General features: G+C 36.0%; 1 protein-coding gene across 1 annotated transcript in view; it reads left to right on the top strand.

Moving 5' to 3' along the window:
• The first annotated feature begins 472 nt into the window (after window positions 1-472).
• Window positions 473-22726, top strand: part of Dopr2 (dopamine receptor 2) — a 48626-nt gene continuing 26372 nt past the window's right edge. Inside the window, exon 1 of the mRNA XM_028323535.1 lies at window positions 473-1899. Coding sequence (XP_028179336.1) covers window positions 644-1899 — 1256 coding nt within the window. The 5' untranslated portion in view covers window positions 473-643. The remainder of the gene's footprint in view (window positions 1900-22726) is intronic.

Here is a 22726-nt window from a genome sequence, read left to right as displayed (position 1 = left end):
TTTTTACAATGTTATAAATGAATACTTTATTCTTGCTGAAATCAAATTAATGCATTTTTATTATATCTTGTTATAAGATGAGTGTTAAAGGGTAATATTCGAAGTATTAATAACTAGTATATTTACCTATTGTAACATTGGATCAACATCTAAACAGTAGTTTTTACGTAAAAAAGTAATAAACATCCATCTCCATTGTCATATTTTTTACAATTCTAACAACTACATTATACATATTACCTTGTGTTAAGTTCTAACTTTCAGGTTTTTTTGGTCAAAAGCACACGCTTGTGTACACACGTTTACGTTAATTAGAATTTATTTTCGAAGAATTTTTCCGTTTTCACCGGAAAAATCAGGGAGGAAAAAATATAATAATCTTTTGTTTTGCTCACAAACAATCATTTAGAAAACCTCACGTCTTGCAAACAATACGTGTTAAAACACTTCCATTTTTGTTACAGAACGCGGCTAAGCATATCTGCGGGCACCAGAAAAAATATGCCAACGAAACATGTGCCAGAAATTGGAGTACGGGAATACAATGCCTGCCAAGAACGTAATCTCCAAATGGTTGCGGGCGAAACAAGGAAAACATAAACACTCACCATGGCGCTAGTGAGCAAATAGCCATCGGAAAAATATGAACGCGACCGGGCCGGATATAGTGGTGGCAAGAGGCCAACTGGACATATCCTACCGAGGCCCTGAGTACACGGTGGAGCCCTCCGGGGCCTACAATGCGGTCATCGAGTTCAACGTCACGTTCGATAACACCTCCAACTACAATCTCACAGATGACTCAGTAGAGCTTTGGAACGAATACATCAAACTCCTACAAGATCGCGCATTACTAGTCACGTTCCTTCTTCTCTTCTCCCTGACCACAGTGTTCGGCAACATGCTCGTGATCTTAGCCGTGGTCAGGGAAAGGTACCTACACACCTCCACCAACTACTTCGTGACGTCACTAGCAGTAGCGGACTGCCTCGTCGGACTGGTTGTAATGCCTTTCTCAGCTCTGTACGAGGTGCTGGAACACACATGGTTTTTCGGCGTCGACTGGTGTGACGTGTGGCGATCGCTGGATGTACTCTTCAGTACAGCATCGATCCTCAACCTGTGTGTGATCTCATTAGATCGATATTGGGCTATCACAGACCCTATCACATATCCGATGCGAATGAGTGGAAGGAAAGCTGCTTTCCTCATTGCAGCTGTGTGGGTTTGCTCTGGCGCCATATCCTTCCCCGCCATCGCGTGGTGGCGAGCAGTGCGTGTAGAAGAAGTGCCAGATTACAAGTGTCCGTTCACGGAAAACTTAGAGTACATAATATTCTCATCGACAATATCGTTTTATTTGCCTTTGTTTGTGATGGTGTTTACGTACTACCGTATTTACCGCGCGGCGACGATACAGACGCGGTCGTTGAAGATAGGAACTAAACAAGTGATGAAATCGAGTGGTGAATTAGAGTTGACGTTGCGTATTCATAGGGGTGGGACAGTGAGGCAGAGAAGTGACGCGTGTCACGGAGTGTGCACACCTGAGGAAGCTGATCAGGAGCCCCTGACGGCTCTCCAGAATAATGGACTGTCGCGGTCTTCCACGCGTCTCACGAATGTGACGCACAATAAACATTTACCAAAAAACTTCTCGTTGTCGCGCAAGCTTGCGAAGTTCGCGAAAGAGAAGAAAGCGGCAAAGACGCTGGGTATAGTGATGGGTGTGTTCATAGTGTGTTGGTTACCGTTCTTCGTGGTGAACTTGCTGTCGGGCATATGCTCGGCGTGCATCGCCCACGAGGAGATCGTGAACGTTGTGGTCACGTGGCTGGGCTGGGTCAACTCTTCCATGAACCCAGTCATCTATGCGTGTTGGAGCAGAGATTTTCGGAGGTAAGTGTGCCTTAATTAACTTTACTCTAACCTAAACACAATTTTGCATCTATACTGTTATTCAATTACCACAAACAAGGGGTAGAGTCAACCGCTCAAATGGCCTATAATGTGCTTAGATGCCTACCCACTAAAACATGGCCCTTCATTTATCAAAGCGCTTATTGAAGTGATATTATTATCCACACGGTAAAAGCTTCCGTTGCAGCCAATTTATTTGGAATTGAGTTTCCAAATTCCAATAAGTAGGTAAGCGCGTTTTGAAATGAAATGCCGTTTTGGGTCTGAATCAATCCGTATTATAAAGGTTAAATAACTATTACCCGTAAGATGATTGTTGTGTTAAATTAAAGAAGAAAGAAAATGTAAAGAATATAGATACTAGAACGACATCTACATGCTTGATTACAGTATTTTTATCAGGGATTTTTCGTAAGATAAAAAAAAAATTTTTTGTAACACGATACTTATACGTCTATTTTACATAGGGTTGTGATAAAATTGCATTTTTACGTGAAACAATGTTAACAAGCGATTCGCACCATAACAAAGATATATTGAGATACAAAAGCTTTTAAAACAGGAGTGCCTGCGAACTGCACAGTCACACTCATTTGCATATTTACAATTGTTTTAAAAATGCAATTTAATTTTGCTACAGGAACATTATCAATGTGAATTTTTGGCCAGATCCAAAACTATTAAGATACTGAAGTATAAAACTGTCATAGTTGTTGCTATTAATAGAAACTTATGTGTATTTCTGTTCTAAAAAATAAATATCATAAACCGTGAACCCCAACCAATAGTGTCGTATTTTGGGAAGAAATGACGTCATAATACATCTAAAAAAGTGAAATTTCCAAAATATAGTAGCATTAAGATTCTGCGCGACTTTGCTCTGTTAGCGCTGTAATACGCGACAAACCTCTTTTTTCCCCTCAAAATGGATAAAAGTGGAAACAAATACAGCCAACGTTGACAAATATTGGAGCAAAGTTAGAAAACATGAGTTACTTTCAGACTTGATCAAGAGTTAAGTTGTCGCTTGACACGGATTCAAACCATGTCAAAGATTAGGTCATTTATGATTTGAGTGGATTTAATGGTCTTGCTGATTAATATAACGATTTTTTTTACTAAAATCCATCTGTCAGATCCATTAGAACTAGCCAACACCTTTCTTTCCTTTCACATTTATAGCATCTTATAAAGAGGATTAGAGGACTTTATTTCGTATTAAACGTCCCTAGCTGCTAATCTATTTCATGAATAACAATTTATTGTGCGCTTTTCAAAAGTGGACCAGAGTTCAAAAGCCACGATAGCCGAACGGTGAAGGGGTCGGACTGGCCGACTCGTGATCCGGGGAACGCGGGTTCGATCCCCGCCGCCGCTCGACTATTGTGGTGAGCTCACTCGTGACACAAGCATATTTAGCTTAGTACGAGGGGCTAACGGGAGTATTAGTAATTTGTGTAATAACAAATTACTAATAATCTTTTTTAAAAAAAAAAAAAAGAAAAAAAAAGAAAGAAAAGTTCAAAACGAAATAAGTTTGACCTTATTAAAGTATCATAGAATAAATAAATGGCCACAAATTCCATGCTCATTTCCACCCTAAATATCTTGTTCTCAATAATTGCGCCGTTCCGTTCCTCGGCATTCAATTTTTAAAAGAAAAATATTTTTTTGTATCGGATGAAAGAACTTGAAATCCTTTAGACGTGGATTCCGAATCTCTAAGATTACCCCTTCCTTTGTGCCTATTTAAATTTACTTCGCAAATAATTTCAAAGTATTATTTGGGTCAGTAGAACATTACCACTAATGGTTTGGTTTCGTAGAGTAATCAATTACCTTAATTTATTCGAATTATGTCTTACCGAAACCGTATTCTAGGATAACAATGTCATGATAATTGCTCCGTTATGTTAGGGAATAGAACCTTGAAGCTGCTAATTAGATGATTTGTAACTTAGGTATAGTTTCCCGGTAAATTACTTTTTAAGCCATAGTCCAATTCTGGGTTCGCTTGAGTGATTGACTCGTGAGTGAGTGTAAGACAACACATTCTTGCATTATGAAGAACTGCGAGTAGGCAAAAACTGAAACAGCACAGTATATCAGAGCAAGTGTCGCTTCTATCACCGGTCACAATTAAATAGTCTATTACCCACTACCTTTTGCCATCTCTCCGTCTACCCTCGCTTTACATATTTACCTACTCTTACTCTTTCTGTATTCAATAGCCAAATATTATGTCTAATGCAAACTATGTCGCAGGCAGAAATAGATCCTATTAGGTTTTGTCAGTAAATAGGTATCTACGTTGTGCCAACGTAAGTATGCTAACATTCTTACGTAAACAGACAACAGGAAATGTCTAGGAAATTGAGCTCCTTGGGACATTTTCAGATTATAATATAAGTTGATATTGGTAATAATTTCCGCATGTCTTTATTACTTTTAAAAGAAAACCCCATGATATTCTCAAAAATGAAAAGCGAAGCAAGCAGACCACTCTAGTATGTACTATTTGCCATATAAATGTTTAAAGTTTGTAACTATATCTACGTATTTGACAAATTGACGCCCGTATTCACAAACGATGCTTGCTTAAGTGAAGCAGCAAATTGAACTTTGAATAGAGCGCACAGCTTTGAATAGGTAGAGCTCTGTGATTGGTTCGTGTGTCACCCTGTGCGTCCACGCGCACTGTGAGATCTCATAGTATTATTTGTGAATACGGGCGTGATAGTACTCTGAAATAGAAAAAAAAGAAAATAGAGTTTATTGTCACACCTCAATAGATATTTAGGTACTGTTTGTTTTTACTATGATCCTAAGCTTATGTCCAAGTGGTACAAACATCAATGATTACGACATCGTGGCCACTAATACGACTTGGGCAATCACTTAGCTGTTGATGGATGGCTTAACCCTAAAACCGCGGCGTAGGCTATATTGCTCAATGCTTAATCATTACAGAAACCATATATCAGCTGGTTCCGGGCTGACTGGAAATCAGGATAAGGGTACGTCAAGCGAATTATCTTAGGGTCCCGTACAAATTAGCCCTGTTTTGAACAAAATATTTAGTCAAGTTTGTCTTTCAAATTCGTTTGTTGGATGTTGATAGAATATACATACTTTATGGATGTCACGTCCTATTTTTACTAATCCACTTTAAATGTCAAAGTTAGTGAAGATGAATGGATATTTGTTACCTTTTCACCTAGCTTTTCATCCAACTGAAAGGATTTTGACGAAACTTTACAGTAATATTTTTAAAACATTAATCAATTACATATTATTATTACAGGCTATAATTGGGTTAAACTTAGTGATCAAAAGTTATAGATACAAAGATTAATTATTCACTGAGACAAAGTAATACTTACAGTAGATATTAAAATAGATGCAGCGCAGTTTACAGCTAGTAAATATAGAGCTGAACGTTTGTCCCTACAACAATAAATTGTTGCCCCATTCTGACTTGTTACGGATGCATCAAAACGTGACACGTTTTATCACCGCAGCATAACCCTGATTTATTTTAGCTTTAACCCTAAAAATTCGCGTCGAAGCAAAATGATTTACCGAGGTTTAGATAGGTAATGAGGCTAAATGATTTATGGCAGCGGTCGCAGCTAAATTGACATCTTCTATCTAACAATTTAACAGTGTGCGTACCATGAGTTTACGTTACGTGTGCTCGCTAGTGACTGCGTAAAAAAATGACATTAATTGTATGACATATTGTGCAGCGCCCCTAGCGGCTACTTTCAAGAAACAAAATCTCCATAGAGATTTTTGACGTTTTCGCTAGCGAGCACACCTAACGTAAACTCATGGTAGGTACACAGGACGTGCGTGGAGTTTCTGATATACAGTGTGAGTCACGTTAAAGTGTACATATGAAAATAGATGAAACTAGACCTATTTTTATCGACAAAAAAGAGGTCAAAAAATTTTTAAGATTTTTTTTTTAATTTTTTGTAGATTTTTTTTTCTTGCAATTACTTATTGTAAAGAAAACGTAATAACTTTTAAACTAAGCGGTATATCTTGATAAAATAAAAACAATAATAATGCTAAATAACAGGCAATACTAAAAAAATACATAAAATACACAAAAAAGGCCAACAAATAATAAAAAATGATACTTTTTGAAAAAAATCTGCTTAAAAATACGTGTTTTTTTGGTTATTTGATAAATTTCTCCAAAAAATGCCCCTATAACCGGTGGTTTTTATTACTTTGTTTTATTCTCTATCGTATAACCTTNTTGATTTTCTGACATTTCGGATTTTTCCCATAGTCTGGATCGTATAACCGACCAAACCCCATTTTTAGACTTTTCCTCCCATATCTCCTTCTGTCCGTCCTTAACTTTAAAGACACCCATGTCTCAAAAAATACTTTTCCCCGTAACTTCCAGTGTTGCCAGGTGATCGAGATGAAAATGGTCAAATGTCATTTGCACGACCCTTTTGCAGGAGGCGTCCTCCAAATTTTTGACCGGAAGTCGTTATTTCTACTTTCGACATTTTTGGACCAAATCTCCCAAAGTGTGGCAACACTGGAGAAATTTCTTCACCCAAGCGAAACCTCTCAATAAGACACACAATCGCCTCATACAACTCGACTTTCCAAAGTGTTGCCAACTACTCGAAAAATGAATTCCAAAATTTCGAAATTTTCAACTTTTTACAAAATGGCCGCCCACGCCGCCGCCATCTTGATTTTTTGACATTTCGGATTTTTCCCATAATCTGGGTCGTATATGCGACCAAACGTCATTTTTATTTTTTTTCTGCCATAATTCTTTCTGCCTGTCACTAACTTTAAAGACACCCATGTCGCAAAAAAAACTTTTCCCCATAACTTTCAGTGTTGCCAGACTTTTTTCATAAAAATGGTAAAATGTCATTCGGGTCCCCAAACGTCACCAAACTGCATACCGAGTTTTTGGAATTTCTGAAAATTTCCATTTTCTACTGTCCGGGGCCGTGGTGGAAAATTTTCTTCCAAAATGGTAGTTTTTTCCGATTCATGGCAACACTCGAATAACAGACCAACAATCACCCGGAACATTGTACCCCACTCCGGCGTCGCCATCTACCGGAAAATTGCTACCAAAGTTTGGGAATTTTTTGATCGCAACAAAATGGCCGACGGCTCGGCCGCCATCTTGTTTTTTGATAATCTGTAAATGTGGCTCTTAAGAAGACTATACATGTCACAAATACCCAAAAGAAATTTTCAAAAACAATTGCGCATCTCGGAGTGACACCTCCCTAAAAACACCCCGAAATCGCATTTTCAATCCAAGATGGCGGCGCGGCCATTTTGTTTTTCCGTTTTTTTCTCACATTTTTGAACACACCTTGGCAACCCCAACAAACAACCAAAAAGGAAAAAATTCAGGACCAAAGACAGAAAAGTTTGTGTTTCAAAAAGTGCCGCCATTTTGTTTTTTGGTTCAAAAAATGTAAAAAACCTGGGTGTCAAAAAATCTAGTAAAAAACAAACACTAACAATTTTACCCCTCTCCCCTCTAAATACCCCAAAAATACCCCTGATCAGTCAGTCAGTCAGTCAGTCAGTGAGTAGGAATCGAGCTTTATATATTATAGATATCTAGACTTAAATATAACAAGTGACAACACTAAGGCTGGGTTGCTCCATCTTACTTTAACTTTAACCGGTTATCGTTAAAGTTACGGTCAAAGTTAGGTGGTGCAACTCAGCCTAAGTTTAGACACAGCTCACGTGGAATTATCTGTCACAAAATATCTTTATCACGGGTTTCAGGTATATAAAATTTTATTTAGAAATTACACTTATTTACACTATGTAAGAAAGAAACATAAGAAACCATGAACAAAAGTAACGGATAGTCAGCATTTTTTCAATTTAAACTGATGTAATCACACCCAATTGTGTTCAGAGCTTAATTTTTATCAAATCTTACTAACTCACCTGTTAGCGACGCGTTTGTTAGATTTTGGGCATTAGTCATTTGTAAATTGAGGAAATATTNCTCTACCTGTAAGTAGCGGAGAATAATGTTGTGGCAGGCCTTTGTTCAAACGATCATAGCAAATGTTGTGATAGGGATAGAGACATGTGATTTTTGGTTTTACAAAGATAATACGGTAGAAAACAATAAAAAATAATAAAAACCACCGGTTATACGGGCATTTTTTGGAGAAACTTATCAAAAAAGTATCATTTTTTATTATTTGTTGGCCTTTTTTGTGTATTTTATGTGTTTTTTTAGTATCGCCTGTTACTTAGCATTATTACTGTTTTTGTTTTATCAGGATATACCGCTTAGTTTAAAAGTTATTACGTTTTCTTTACAATAAGTAATTGGAAGAAAAAAAATTCTATAAAAAATTTAAAAAAAATCTCAAAAAAATTTTGACCTCTTTTTTGTCGATAAAAAATTTTCATATGTACACTTTAACGTGACTCACACTGTATTGTAGATTGGGGACATGTTTTAGAAGCTTTTTAGAACTGTTTGAGCGATAAGAGTATTTGAAAGAACGTTCTTCGGATATGCATCGATAAAAGTGGTAAAATCAAACGTGCTTTGAGATTAAAACGTATTTTATTTTTACTTATCCTACATGTTACAGTGTTTGTCAAAAGCTTGAAATTAGTACGAATAATTTACCGACTCGATTGACAACATTTTTGGTAAATTTCAAAACAACTAAAATACGAAAATAACGATTGACTTTTTAAGACCAGAATGACGTAACTAATGCGTAAATGGTGTCAAACACTCTATGTTGATTCAGAGCGAGATGTTCCCAAAACTGCAGTGTTTCAATGAGAAAAGGCTCAATTAAGAGCGCGCCAGCAATCCTTTGTCATGCATGAGTCCATACGTCTACCGCACCAATTAGGCGCGCCTGTCTTCTGAATGTTGACCGCTAACTAAATATCCATCGCCATGAAGACCTGAAACCAGACTGAAACTGACAATGATCGTTGAATTTTAACGGAATACACTGTTTGGAGGATTTTAAGGTGGTTCTTACATCAAGCGACAATGACGATTTTGTTTCCGTTCCCTTCTTTCTTCTGATAAACAAAATTAGTTATAAGTAATAGTTGTGAAGATATTCGAGGTGAGATCACAATTTGAAATTCCTGTTTTAATATTTCAGTGAGAAAATTTATTAAGAAACAAATGTAGCTCTTAAGGCAACATGCTGACGATGTAGGTTTTATAAAAAATATACTTATTATTATATTCTTTTATTTATTTATTCTAGAAGGCTGCTTGAAGGCTTACAGAAAATCCAACGCGCCAACAAGTTATAGGTACAATCGTGCAAATAATATCAATTAAAAATGTCAATATTGTGTACAATTGTCAAGTAAAACGATAACAAATCAGTCAAATAAAATCAAAAATTAAATACATAAATAATTGTCTTAGAATGTCATATTACCTACATAATAAGAATAAGTATTAAATATTATTATGTCCAGATATTAGTATTAATGTCCATATTATAGTTATTAATTACACAAAAGTCGATAAATTAATACTAAATTGTACCCAAGCGGTCGGCAAATATATCGATATCGTCGTGCTGAGCAACCAAGTCCCCGATTAAACATAGTGCGCGGGTAGAAGGCGCGTTCGCTGCGCGAGTGGTGCGCGTGACCGGCCGTTGTAGCAGCCTAGGGCGGCGACGCGGTTCAATAATCCCGGTTTCATCCCGTGGTATTCGCGTGGGCACTAATAAGCCTACTTTTGCTACTATCTGGGGACTTTCAATTTTACCGTGTATAATCGACAGATAGTAGACTATACTGGACATTATCCTCCTAAACTTTAGAGTCTCCAAATCTACCATGCCAGAGACAAACAAGGACGGGTACAAGTAAGGGTAATATCCGTATCTCTTTTTATACAGCCAGCGAGCAAACTTGCGTTGAATTTTTTCTATCATCAAGGCATATTTATCCTCGTAGGGATCCCAAATGATAGAACCATACTCAAGCTTGCTACGGACGTATGCGCTATACAATATCTTAGCTACCCTAATATCGTCGAATTGAGCAGACGTCCTTATAACAAACCCTAATATCTTACTAGTCATTTTACAAATTTTTGTCACATGTTTGTGAAAGTCCAACTTAGAATCTAACATTAAACCTAGGTCTCGTATGTCATTAACTCTTTCCAACGGAGTGTCATTTAAATAATAATTATTATTCAATGGAGAACGTTTACGTGAAAAAGTTATTACTTTACACTTGTCAGTATTAAATGCTAAACGATTGACAACACTCCATTCTAATACCGCATCAATGTCGCTTTGCAATGCTATAGAGTCTGGAACACTGGAGACACCCAATTTATCTTTGTTTAGATAGAGATAACACTCTTATCAAAGATACAAGATTAGATTATGTGTAGGTACCTAATGTGCTCACACATAACTATGAAAACACGCAAAAAAACCGGATGGGACGCATCAAAAACAATTAATATCAAACAATCCATATAGTCCAGTCAATGAATGCTTTAACGACGGTGTAGAGAGAAATGCGTGGAACATAATTTCTGACCCCGGGACTTTATTTAGACTAGTTAAGAGGAATATGACTTATGCCACATACTAGTATTAAGATGTTCATCACAAACCTGCGTTTAGTTTCGCCATCGACAGAGAAGGTTTAGTGGGGCGTGAAGGAAGCGCCTTTGTCATGCATCAGCAGTGCTTGCACCAATTATGCTGCGCACCTGATACCTACTCCGTAACGTAACTAGGAGCTATAAATACTTGGTGCCCTTGTTTGTGTAGAGTCTATAGAGCCATTGACCATTGACTGATACGGTCTATTAACACAACAATACTTAGGATGGGTTGTCTTGTACCATCTTATTTTAACCATGTTTAGTTTTTATGGTTTAGTATGGAATTTGACAGACTTTTGACGTTTGTTAAAGTTAAGTAAGATGATGCAACCCAGCTATTAGAGATGCTAATGCCCGTTTTCACCATCAATCCCTAATTTAAAAGCGACTTTTATGAAATATTAGGTAATACCTAACAGGAATTTCGTTTTCACCAACACATAAGGGACAACTTAGGCCTTATGGGATCACTTTAAAACAGGGGCCCGATTTTCGGCCGCCTAAGTGTTAGGTTACAGTTATATTGTCAATCACGCCTATTCGGCAAAATGGAAACTGAATTTAATAATTTTTTGAAGCTTTTTATGCAATTTAGACAGTGGAAACACTTTTTCACTCAAGTTTATTCAGGCGGCCACATAGGTAATAATATTATAGAGTGAGACAGGATTACATACGGTATAGATAGTAGGTATTGGTCACTCATAACTTCTCATAACCAAGCTATATTTCTGGTTTCGTTTATAGTCCCTAGAGCCCTAACAATACCTAATATAATTAGATATAATAAAGATTTGATAGGAAGGAGGGCTGCACTAAGGCTTTCTCGGCCTCAGTGGGGGTAAATGAAACACAACGCGGACGGTTGATATCTGGTTTATTACTGTTATGCTATTGCTACTATACAAGATTTACACAATTCAATGTGTCCAGTCCAATGTGCCGTCGGTGTAGAGTGCCTACGGTGCACGTTGAGGGTTCATGGGCCAGTCGGCTAGCACGTAGGTCGCGGTCGATGCTGACGTGCTCGTACAGTATCCTTGTGGGCAAGTAAAATTATAACCAACTAGCTTTCCGCCCGCGGCTTCGCCCGCGTGGAATTTTGTCTGTCACAGAAAAACTTTATCGCGCGCGTCCCTGTTTCAAAAACCGGGATAAAAACTATCCTCTAAGATGTTTTTATAGTATAGATACGTTATACCCGCTCAAGAATGGCAATGCAAATGAGATCCAATTGTACCTCTTGCATTTAGTCGGGCACGATCGCTGGCCACGAATGGCCGCGAACGCTCGTATCGGTGTGTGGTTGATTTATTGAAAAAAAAATGCCTTCCTGTGCATTTAGGTGGTGCACAAATTACAGGGCCAATATTAAAGACAAGAAAAATGTATCATTACATTTGTAAGTACAGTTTTTTTTAGTAAAACATTTATTTAATTTTTATTCAATTTGACAAGGTTTGGCAATTGAATTTGACATGTGACCTAAAGAGCGAGATGTAAATATGTTTAATACGTGAGAGTGAAAGTGACAAATGCGCGCAAATATCTAGTGGCCACTGCCAGGGGAAGTTGGGGAAAATCTCTATCACAAAAAACTCGGAATTTTATACTAGCAATTCGATACTCGTTTTTTTTTTTCAAGAAATGTCTACCCACCTTATTATCTTATATTAGATAATATTATAATAACATTACTTTCAAAATTTATTTTCTATTTTAGATTACCTAAGGATGAGTTAATGAAAGCAAAATGGTTAAAAGTAATTAGGACTCAAAGAAGTGAAGATGATTGGATACCTTCAGCATATTCTAGAGTATGCTCCGAGCATTTCTTGACGAGTGACATTTATGTTACGAAGAAAAATATACGACGGCTGAAAAAAACAGCAGTTCCTGTGATTAAGGTAAATTAATATTACTTCAATTATCTATATATATAAAAGAAAGTCGTGTTAGTTACACCACTTATAACTCAAGAACGGCTGAACCGATTTAGCTGAAAATTGTCAGGGAGGTAGTTTAGAGCCAGTAGAAGGACATAGGCTACTTTTTATCCCGTTCGAAATAAAAAAAGTCTGCTTATTTATTGCCATTAAGGCGGAACAAAGTTCGCCGGGTCAGCTAGTTTTCAATAAATAAAGCATTTTGCTTTTATTTATTTATTTTTTTGTTACAGAAAGAAGAACAGAATTCTAGAACACCATCACCATCAAGTTTGAAAGGAGTTAATGTGTCTGACGAAGATTCAATTTTTGATTCACCTCGAAAAGCATTTTTGAAAACAGAACTTAGAAAATTGTATCTAGAGAAACGCCGGCTTCAGTTAAAAAATTACAACTTGACTAGGAAAAATAAAAGACTCGAAAAGAAGTGTAACAATATGAAGCAAATTGTGTCAGAGCTCAAAAAGAAAAAATATTTCTCAATAGATCAGATTAGGGAACTGAATCTTAAAGCTGAAGCTGTAGATTTTGCTAATAGACTGGTACAGAAAACAAAGTCCAAAAACTCTCGGCAAAAATATACGCCAGCGTTACGAAAATTTGCAGTCACCTTACATTACTATTCTGTAGCCGCTTATCAGTATGTTAGGAAAATGTTTAAAGATTGTTTGCCGCATCCTCGTGTCATAGGTAAATGGTATCAGAATAGTTCTGGGGATCCCGGTTTTAACAAAGATGCTTTGAAAGTTCTAGAGAAAAAACATAAAATTAGCGGGCAACGTATATTGTGCACGTTAGTTGCTGACGAGATGGCTCTTCGGCACCAAACTACCTGGAATGGAAAGAAAACTGCAGGCATTGTAGATTTTGGCGCGGGTCCTGCTAAATCATGTGATATAGCGACTCAAGCTTATATGTTTACCTTGGTCTGTTTAAACGAAAGCTGGAAAATTCCTGTGGCATATTTTCTCGTAAATGGATTGTCAGCTGAAACTCGGTCAAGTTTATTGAAAACATGTTTGAGTGAATGCTACAAAGTCGGGGTAGACATTGTTGCTATCACGTTTGATGGGTGTTCGTCAAATATAAGCGCGGCCAATTTATTAGGTTGCAATTTAAACAATCCGGCAAATCTTAAAACAACTTTTAAACACCCCGAATGTGATATGCAAGTAGCAATCATGCTTGACGCTTGCCACATGATTAAACTAGTACGTAATACGTTCGAAGCGAAAAGACTTCTATACGACACCAATGGTAAAAAGATACGTTGGCAGTTGCTTATTAATTTAGTTAAACTCCAAAGTAACATAGGACTGAATTTTGCTAACAAAATTACTCGGCGCCACATTCATTTCAGAAATGAAATAATGAAAGTAAAATTAGCAACCCAAATAATGAGCATGAGTGTGGCGAATGCGTTGAAAATATGCACTGAAATATTGACGTCTTCTCTTTTTGTAAACACGGAAGCTACGATAGAGTTTATAACTATATTCAACAATTTATTTGATATCTTCAACACAAGATCTTCCTGTTTATATGGCCTGAAGAAACCAATTTCGATAAATAATGCTGATGAAATTTTTGCATACCTTGAAAAGGCCAAACAATATATACTAGGACTAAAAATATGGATTAAATACAGGCGTATTAATCGTAGGCAAATCCATATGAAAATCATACAGAAAAAAATCGTTCAGACTAAAAACAAAACAGGCTTTTTGGGCTTTCTAGTATGCATAGAAAGTTTGAAACATTTATACTCCACTTTAGTAGAAGGCCAACGCTTACAATATATTGCGACTTACAGACTATCTCAAGATCACATAGAAATGTTGTTCGGTGCCATCAGGCGACATGGAGGTTATAACAATAACCCAAATGCAATTCAATTAAAAGGAATTTTCAAAAAAGTCTATAACCACTTGGAAATGAGGTCCTCGTTTTTAGGAAATTGCGTACCACTGGAAGATATTCCTGTGCTGACGTGTTCGTCCGCAATTGAAAAAATTAATGCTACGGTAATAAGATCAAACGAAGAAGACTCATTTGAAATACAAAATAATATCGGAAATGAAACTGATGACGTTTTGAAAGTATACGAAAATGTTGAGGTGCTTTCAACTATGTTAAATGCTGAAAGTGTAAAAAACACCGTAGAACAGATCGTTGGTTACATTTCCGGGTGGGTATCCAGAAAACTAGTTGAGTCTATAAAATGTGATGAATGTATTAACAGTCTGCTTTCAGACACAAAACAGTGGTTTCATAAATTAATTATTTTGAAAGATATGGGCGGACTATGTTTTCCAAGTGAGGATGTTTTCAAAATTTGTTTACAGTCAGAAGTTATAATTAAAAATCACATAAATGAAAAGGGCCATATTATACTTCCTGACCCCAAAGAGATTGAAATTATAAAGTATCGAATTTTAAAGTCATTTCTAAATCGTAATGACGTGTTTTCATCTTTACATTATCATTCCCTCGAGCAATATCCAATTTATAATCACAGGCTACACCTCATACGCGCTATTGTACAAAAATTCACCAATGTCCGTATACATTTTGCTCATAAAAATGATTCAAATTTAAAAATGAACGATTACAAAAGACAAAAGAGGAATAAGTTAAGTTTATTTGAGGGAATATAACATATTTATTCCCTCAAATAAACTTAACTTATAAAAATAGGAATAAGTTAATTTTATATCTAATAAACTTAACTTATTCCTTTTTTGTCTTATTTTGTAATCGATCATTTTTAATTTTTTTTTATGAGAAAAAATAAAAATGTCTTTATAATTTCAATCTCATTGAGGTCGGGGAAGTATAATAATATATCCCTTTTAATTTATGTGATGACCCACCCTCAAATAAACTTTACTTATTCTTTTTCACCCGACTGCGCCAGAAGGAGGATTATGTTTTTCGAGTAGGTATATGTATGTATATTTATTTGGCACGGCCTACAGCCTAAACATTTTTATGAGAAAAATTTTATTCGGTATAACTTATTCCTTTTACGAAATAAAATAAGTATACTCAATACATAAAAAGGGATCCCTTTTCAAAAGCAGACTGTTAATACATGCATCACATTTTATAGATTCACCCACATACGTTTTACAGGAAAACTCGTTTCTGCTGACACAATCATGGTGCCCCAAAAATATTGGTGTTATTTGAAAGCCCAATAAATATCCATAAAAAACACATTTAATTTCTTTATAAACGATTAACATATACAATAAATGTGACTTGAAAAAAGACCTCACTTCGGGCTCACCTCTGGGATCAATAAGACCAATTTTTATGGTTACAAAACCAAATAATGATCTCGCGTGTCCTCTTTAACAGATGGATAGCGATTAATCCCAACTTAACAGTATTATAACCATAAATGTTGGCTCAAGCCTAACTACCTATTTTTTTAACAAGTGACTGGATCCTTCTAAAGACACATTTTTGGGGTAAAAACCTTTCCTTTAATGAAATGAACTTTAGAACTAGGCATTCAAATGGTGCCAACATTTATGGGAAGTATATAAGTATAGTTTGCATACGTTTTAACCCTTATTCAAATGCGAGCTGGTATGCATTTTTTTTACAAAGTTGAAGTGGATTTTGGGTAATTGTGGGTCACTTATTTCATATTTTTGATCAAAATTTATTAAAAAATAGGGGAAGGGGTAGTTTTTTGGGTGGTAAATAATTTACCATTATCCATTCATGACTACAAATTATACAATGTTGGTGGTAAAATAGTTACCATTGTCCGTTTTGGTTTATTATTGGTTCTTGACTAGTGACTTCCTCTTGGTTCTACCTATATTTTATTAAATATTATGGGAATGAAATAATATTGTTTTTATAAAAATAATATTAATTAATATTGGTCATTATGCTTACAATTATTATGCTTACCTTGAGTCTGAAACTAACAATAAATTCACTAATTACGTAATGTCAAAACGTTACGTAAACAGTTATCAAAATAACTTAAAATTTCTCCAAATATTTATTCAGTTTTATTTGTGCACATACAAAAAACAACAGTTATTTTTATTATCATCAAACTTTTGTCAAGACGGGATCGGACAGTGGTAAACTATTTACCACTTCTTTAAACTGTCTAAACTATATGAATAAATCAATTGCAGACGCTGCCTATAAGTGAGACTATACAATAAATGTTATAGTTTAGGATTTTGAATCGAAAAAACACTTATCAGAATTTTCGTTGAACAAAGTTTAAAAAATACCAAATACGCGCGCTAAAAACTTGAAATTTTTCACACCAAAACCGTTTGGTTGACTTTGACATTACCTGACAGTGACAAATGACGTTGAAAAGTTGAAAGATGGCATAGATACGTAAAAAAATATATTTAAAAATATAAATAAGTGACCACAATATCTTTAAGTATTACCATATCGAAAATTAGGATCCTTTTTTAAAAGTAAACGAAGTGGTAATATATCTACCTTTATTTGAATAAGGGTTAAAGTGCTTGTCGCGGGAGGGTCGATTTATTTGATGTCGAGTGTAGTTTAACGTAACGCACGTTAATCGTAAAACTTAAATTTTATTTTATTTTATTTGGGATGATTGCCCAGAAAAAATATACAAAAAAGTTGCCTTTTTGTTCATTTTGTGCTTATATTGGGGTATGTTGTGTAGTTTGACTATTTATTTTATGGTTCAAAAATAAATTTTTAGTTTATTCCTACCATTTGGTTTTATTATTTTTACAATCCTAGGGTCACTCTACCCTGTTCTCCTCTTTTCTGCCAAATATCTTTAGCTGTCATAAAAAGTAGCTATCAAATAAAAGACGACTTGCGCCATTTTTTAATCCATTATTGTAGGCGTATAACATGTCTATTATGATATGTCATTGACTATCCTATGTTCTTTCCCGGGACTCAAACTATCTCTATGCCAAATTTCATCAAAATCGGTTGCGAGGTTTAAGCGGGAAAGCGTAACAGACAGACAGACAGACAGACAGACAGAGTTACTTTCGCATTTATAATATTATAGTTGGGATTTATCTTTTTCCTTGAGGGAAAAATTTTGCTTCATTTCTTTTTTCCATTGTCGTTTGTATCGTTAAATCGCACAAAACTACACACAGAACTCAACAAAATATCTATCAAAATCAGTACATTTTTATTTTCATTTATTGTGGTACAGCAGTCATCTTGACATTTACTTTTTTTAAGGCAAAGGAATTACATTATGCACCCAAACCACAGATTACATAATAGCTCAAATATCTTTTTTGTCTTTGATAATAACTCAAAAATATAAAAAGACATTAGTTTTGGTCAAATATTTCTTAGTTTTACTTTTATTTCATTTGTTTCTGTGAAATACGTAAGATATTCCCAATAAAATATTTTATCGGAAAGTACCGGTTTTTCAAACGTCACTAGGCGCACGAAGAAACGCCACCTGACAAAAGAGTCCCTACTTAGGTTTACTATAGCATGGTGAAAACGAACTTAGGTTAGTGGGCAGTTTAGGCTATCGTTTAACCAAAGTGATATTTAGTTAGCAAACGCTTAAGGGATTGATGGTGAAAACGGGCATAACTCTTATTATTTACTCGGTTTTTGAGCCTAATACGTAACATTTTAATCGCATAGAATAGATTTATAGAGAACATTAATTGTTTTTGTTATTACTGTCATTAACAAACAATTTAAATGAATATTCGATATTGACCGTACCGCGAAATACCTACATGTTTTTAAATAAACATATTTAAATTGTGAACAAGCTAACTTTTGGGCTAAGTGATGCTACTCAATTTTATTTATGACTTCACAAACGAAGTTCTACTATTTCTAAGTATCATAAAATACGTGTCTATAGTGTAGCCGTATAATCTTTCATGCAATATACCAAAGCACTGCACCCACAAGAGCGCATAGATTAAAAATAATAACCGAGTAGCGTGAGCGATGATACCACGCCTACTTTAGTCGGTATAATGCTATAAATCAAGACCAATGCAAACTGTTCATTAAAGCTTGGCCTATCTAAATAATTATATAAAGGTGACTGACTGACTGACTGACTGACATAGTGATCTATCAACGCACAACCCAAACCACTGGACGGATTGCGCTGAAATTTGGCATGCAGGAAGATGTTATGACGTAGGCATCCGCTAAGAAAGGATTTTACGAAACTCCACCCATATAGCGGCGGCCGCTAGTTAGCAATAAGACTAATGCCCGTTTTCCTAATTTTAAGTGAGCCCTATGAAAACAAAATGCCTGCTATGTGTTACCGGATTATTTGAAAATTAGGGATTGATACATAAGTAACATAAGCGACAGTTTAAATTTCGAAATCTCTACGCTCAGGCGTCACGAATGTTAGGAGAGTATGCACTAGAGAATTTCTATGTAATCAACGTTTTTGCGAATGGGACAATACAGGTAAAATGTACGACGTTTGGTACGTAAGCTCGTTGTTCTGTTACAAGTAAATGCTATAGTCTATACTCACCTTTAGCTGTTTGGGGGCCTGTAATTGTCACTCGTAAATTTTCGGATTTTCCATAAATCTTTCATGCTTATCTCTTTACCGAGCCCGCGGTTTCGATTCTTGCATTTCATGTATAAATCATTATAAAACGTCCTGTTTATTGTATCATACAAATCTCTTAAAAATATAACAACAATAATCAGCCAAATAAAGTCAAATAATCTTTCAGAGTCATTTGTTAGGAGAAATTAAATGAGATATTGACGTAATGTCACACTAGAAACGCCAGAAACGCGCGCGGATGACTCCGCACTAAGTGCGCTTTGTGCTAAGTGATGATTGTATTTAAAATGAGGTAATATTATGTGAAAGTTATGTATCCAGCTCTACCGGCCTCTAATAGTAAGCACCCTAAAATCTAGTCTATCTAAAAAGTAGCGTTGCCAACCGAACTTCAGCTCTATCAACATTTCCAGGGATTTGACACGGGTTCATAAATATGCCTCCAGTTATCCCGGGTCGGAATTAGTTGACGGCGGCGTGACCGCAAAATACACGCCCCTACAATCCAATAAGCTTTATTAATTTTGCACTAACGGTCTAACCCCAAAGTTGACAGTGTCAACGTGACACTTGATAGGTTTTTGTCAACATTGTTAGACAAAGGGTCAAGCTAAAAACTTTTGAGCATAATTAGATAAAAGTAATTTAGACTACAGAAGGCTTTTTAATTGGAAATCGAAGGAAGCTTGTCACAGGTCGTGGTTGGAGATATCTAACGGTAAGATACAGGTATTATTTTTTTTATGAAAGATTAATAGCAATTTGTATTGCCCAAATTACTAATAGTCCCGTTAGCCTCTCGTTTTAAGCTAAATAAGCTTGTGTTACGAGTGGGCTCACCACAATAGTCGAGCGGCGGTGGGATTCGTACCCGCGTTCCTCGGATCTCGAGTCGGCCACTCCGACCCCTTCACCGTTCTGCTATCAACACTTGATAGGTTTTTGTCAACATTGTTAAGCAAAGGGTCAAGCTAAAAACTTTTGAGCAAAATACATAGATAGAAGTAATTTAAACTATAGAAGGATTTTTAATTGGAAATCAAAGGAAGCTTGTCACAGGTCGTGGCTGGAGATATCTAGCAGTAGATAAATGACACAGGTTATCGGCAAGCTACAATAAGGCTGAGTTGCACTACCTAACTTTGACCGTAACTTTAACGATAACCGGTGTTTTTTGTATGGAGTTTGACAGATGGTTGACGTTTGTCAAAGTTAAAGTAAGATAGTGCAACCCAGCCTTATTGTGGTGATCCAACAACAACAAGCAATGTCTTTTTAAAAGAAAACCTTTCAAGATAGCGCAATTAAAATTATGTCAGATAAGGCTCATAGGATAAAACACTTAAAACTCAATTCAGATGCTTGAAACTGATTTAACATAGATTAAAGCTCTGAATTGTTTAATTTTATACTTAGGCACCTTAATTAAAATCATCAATCAATAATTTTGTGATGGGAGTAATATGTCTCGTCAGTCGTAAGCAGACATTCCAAAATCTAAGCGAACACAAATTACGAGCAAAGGTAGTTTGGTAATACATATAATATAAGAAAACTAATTTGTTATCTAAGGCTGAGTTGCACCACCTAACTTTAACGGTAACTATGACGATAACCGGTGCTTTTTGTATGGAGTTTGACAGATTTTTGGCGTTTGTCAAAGTTAAAGTAAGATGGTGCAACCCACCCTAAATGTTATATCTACGGGTATTACAAGGTATTTGATAAGAGAGAGAAGAATAAATGAGGTTTTGCTACTTAATTTCTTTCTTTCCAAAGAAATTGTTATTATTTTTGTGGGGCTCAGCCGTGGACATTGAAACTGTGTTTGTTCTGCAGAAGAGAGCAGTGCGGGCCATTTATAACCTTGGACCCCGATTTTCCTTGAAAGATTTTTTTAAGGAAATAAACATACTGACAGTAGCTTCACAGTTCATTTATGAAAACCTTTTATATGTCTGCAAAAATATAGAGCAATTCACGAAAAAGAGCGATTTGCATAACTTTAATACAAGAAACAAAAATAAACTTGCCGTTCCAAATTTCAGATTGCATAAGATTGGTAATTCATTTATGGGAAAATGTATTAAATTCTTTAATAAATTACCACAAACTGTTGTAGAACTACCCATTCATAAATTCAAAGCACATATTAAAAGTACCTTAATGAAAAAGGGCTACTATAAAGTCGATGATTATTTAAAAGATAAAAATGTTTGGGATACGTTACTGCCTAGCTCGCATAAATATTTATAACTTTGTACATTTTAAAGCATGTAAACCTTTGAAAAAGAGGCTGACAATAGTGACTGAGTTTCTTGCGCTGCTTCTTCTCAGCACTGGCCCATTTATTGTCCTGAAGCAGTGGTAGGGTTAATACTGGGACGTGTAAAAGTGCCTTTTTTTAAGCCTATTTACAAAAAAAATCGAATTATACGTGGGTGGAGCTGTAGGCAATACTTAGCTTCAGTAAATATTACTCTTAAAATAAGACTATAAAAGATATGAATGAAATTATTAAAATGTGCTTGATGAAAAACTTGTAAAGTAGGTAACCTAAGAATAAAGTAAAAAATTCTAATGAATAGTTTTTAATTTTATTTTGTCTGAAACTATTGTAATCTAACTTTATAACTTTGTAAGCCGAAGCCAAATAACTTGATTTTATTACTTTGTAGGCCATAGCCAAAATAACTTGTCTAATATCTTTTTCTAAACCAAAATCCGTAAACGAACTAAAGTCGCTGACATAGCCCGACGGATTAGCAAGCTGAAGTGGCAATGGGCAGGGCACATAGTAGGCAGAACTGACGGCCGATGGGGCAGCAAGGTTCTGGAATGGAGGCCGCGTACCGGAAAACGCAGCGTGGGACGTCCACCTACAAGGTGGACCGACGACATCGTAAAGTTAGCAGGGAAGCGCTGAACGCAGGCCGCTACCAATTGATCAACGTGGAAAGCATTAGGGGAGGCCTATGTTCAGCAGTGGACGTCCTATGGCTGAGATGATGATGATGATGAAACCCAACTGGTTGAGTGACTGAGATGAATGAATGACTTATGAAATTGCAAATTAGAAAATATGCCTTAACATTTCAGTTATATTTATACCTTAACAGAAATTTTACGTTTCACACATTGTTTTTACTTAATTAGACGTAAAGGACCACTTTATCCGGCTTTTATTCTACAACACAGACCCAGAAGGATTTTAGTTAAAACTGGGCCATTAGTTAAAAGGTAACGCGGCACTGCTAGGGCTGCCACCCGTCCGGGTTTCCCCGGATTTTACCTAGTTTCGTTTGTAGTCCGGGTTCAACATTTTTAGTCCTAGGCCGATGCCGCGCGACGCGACTAAGTTTAAAAAAAACATTGTCCGTGGTGCATAATCTTTTCTTAAAGGTTTAAACCTCTGTTTGTCACCTATAATCCTCTTTGCAATGGATGAAGTCGAACCTTAATTTCGAACTCCTCCTATGTTCTTCTGATTAATTTCGTTGCGGGTCCAATGACAGTTTAACTTTCCCCCGGGTTTTAACCTTCATTGGTTGGGTTTTTGTGGCGGTCAAGCTGTAGATCCTGGCTACACAGTGCTGTAGATACTGGCTGGAGTTGCAGTGGTGGGAACGATAG

The sequence above is a fragment of the Ostrinia furnacalis genome, unplaced genomic scaffold, assembly GCF_004193835.3.
Source record: "Ostrinia furnacalis isolate ACB-3 unplaced genomic scaffold, ASM419383v2 OfSCF0639, whole genome shotgun sequence".
NCBI classification, from domain to species: domain Eukaryota; kingdom Metazoa; phylum Arthropoda; class Insecta; order Lepidoptera; family Crambidae; genus Ostrinia; species Ostrinia furnacalis.
The sequence above is the reverse complement of the archived record's forward strand: the minus strand, read 5'-3'. Positions and strand labels throughout refer to the sequence as shown.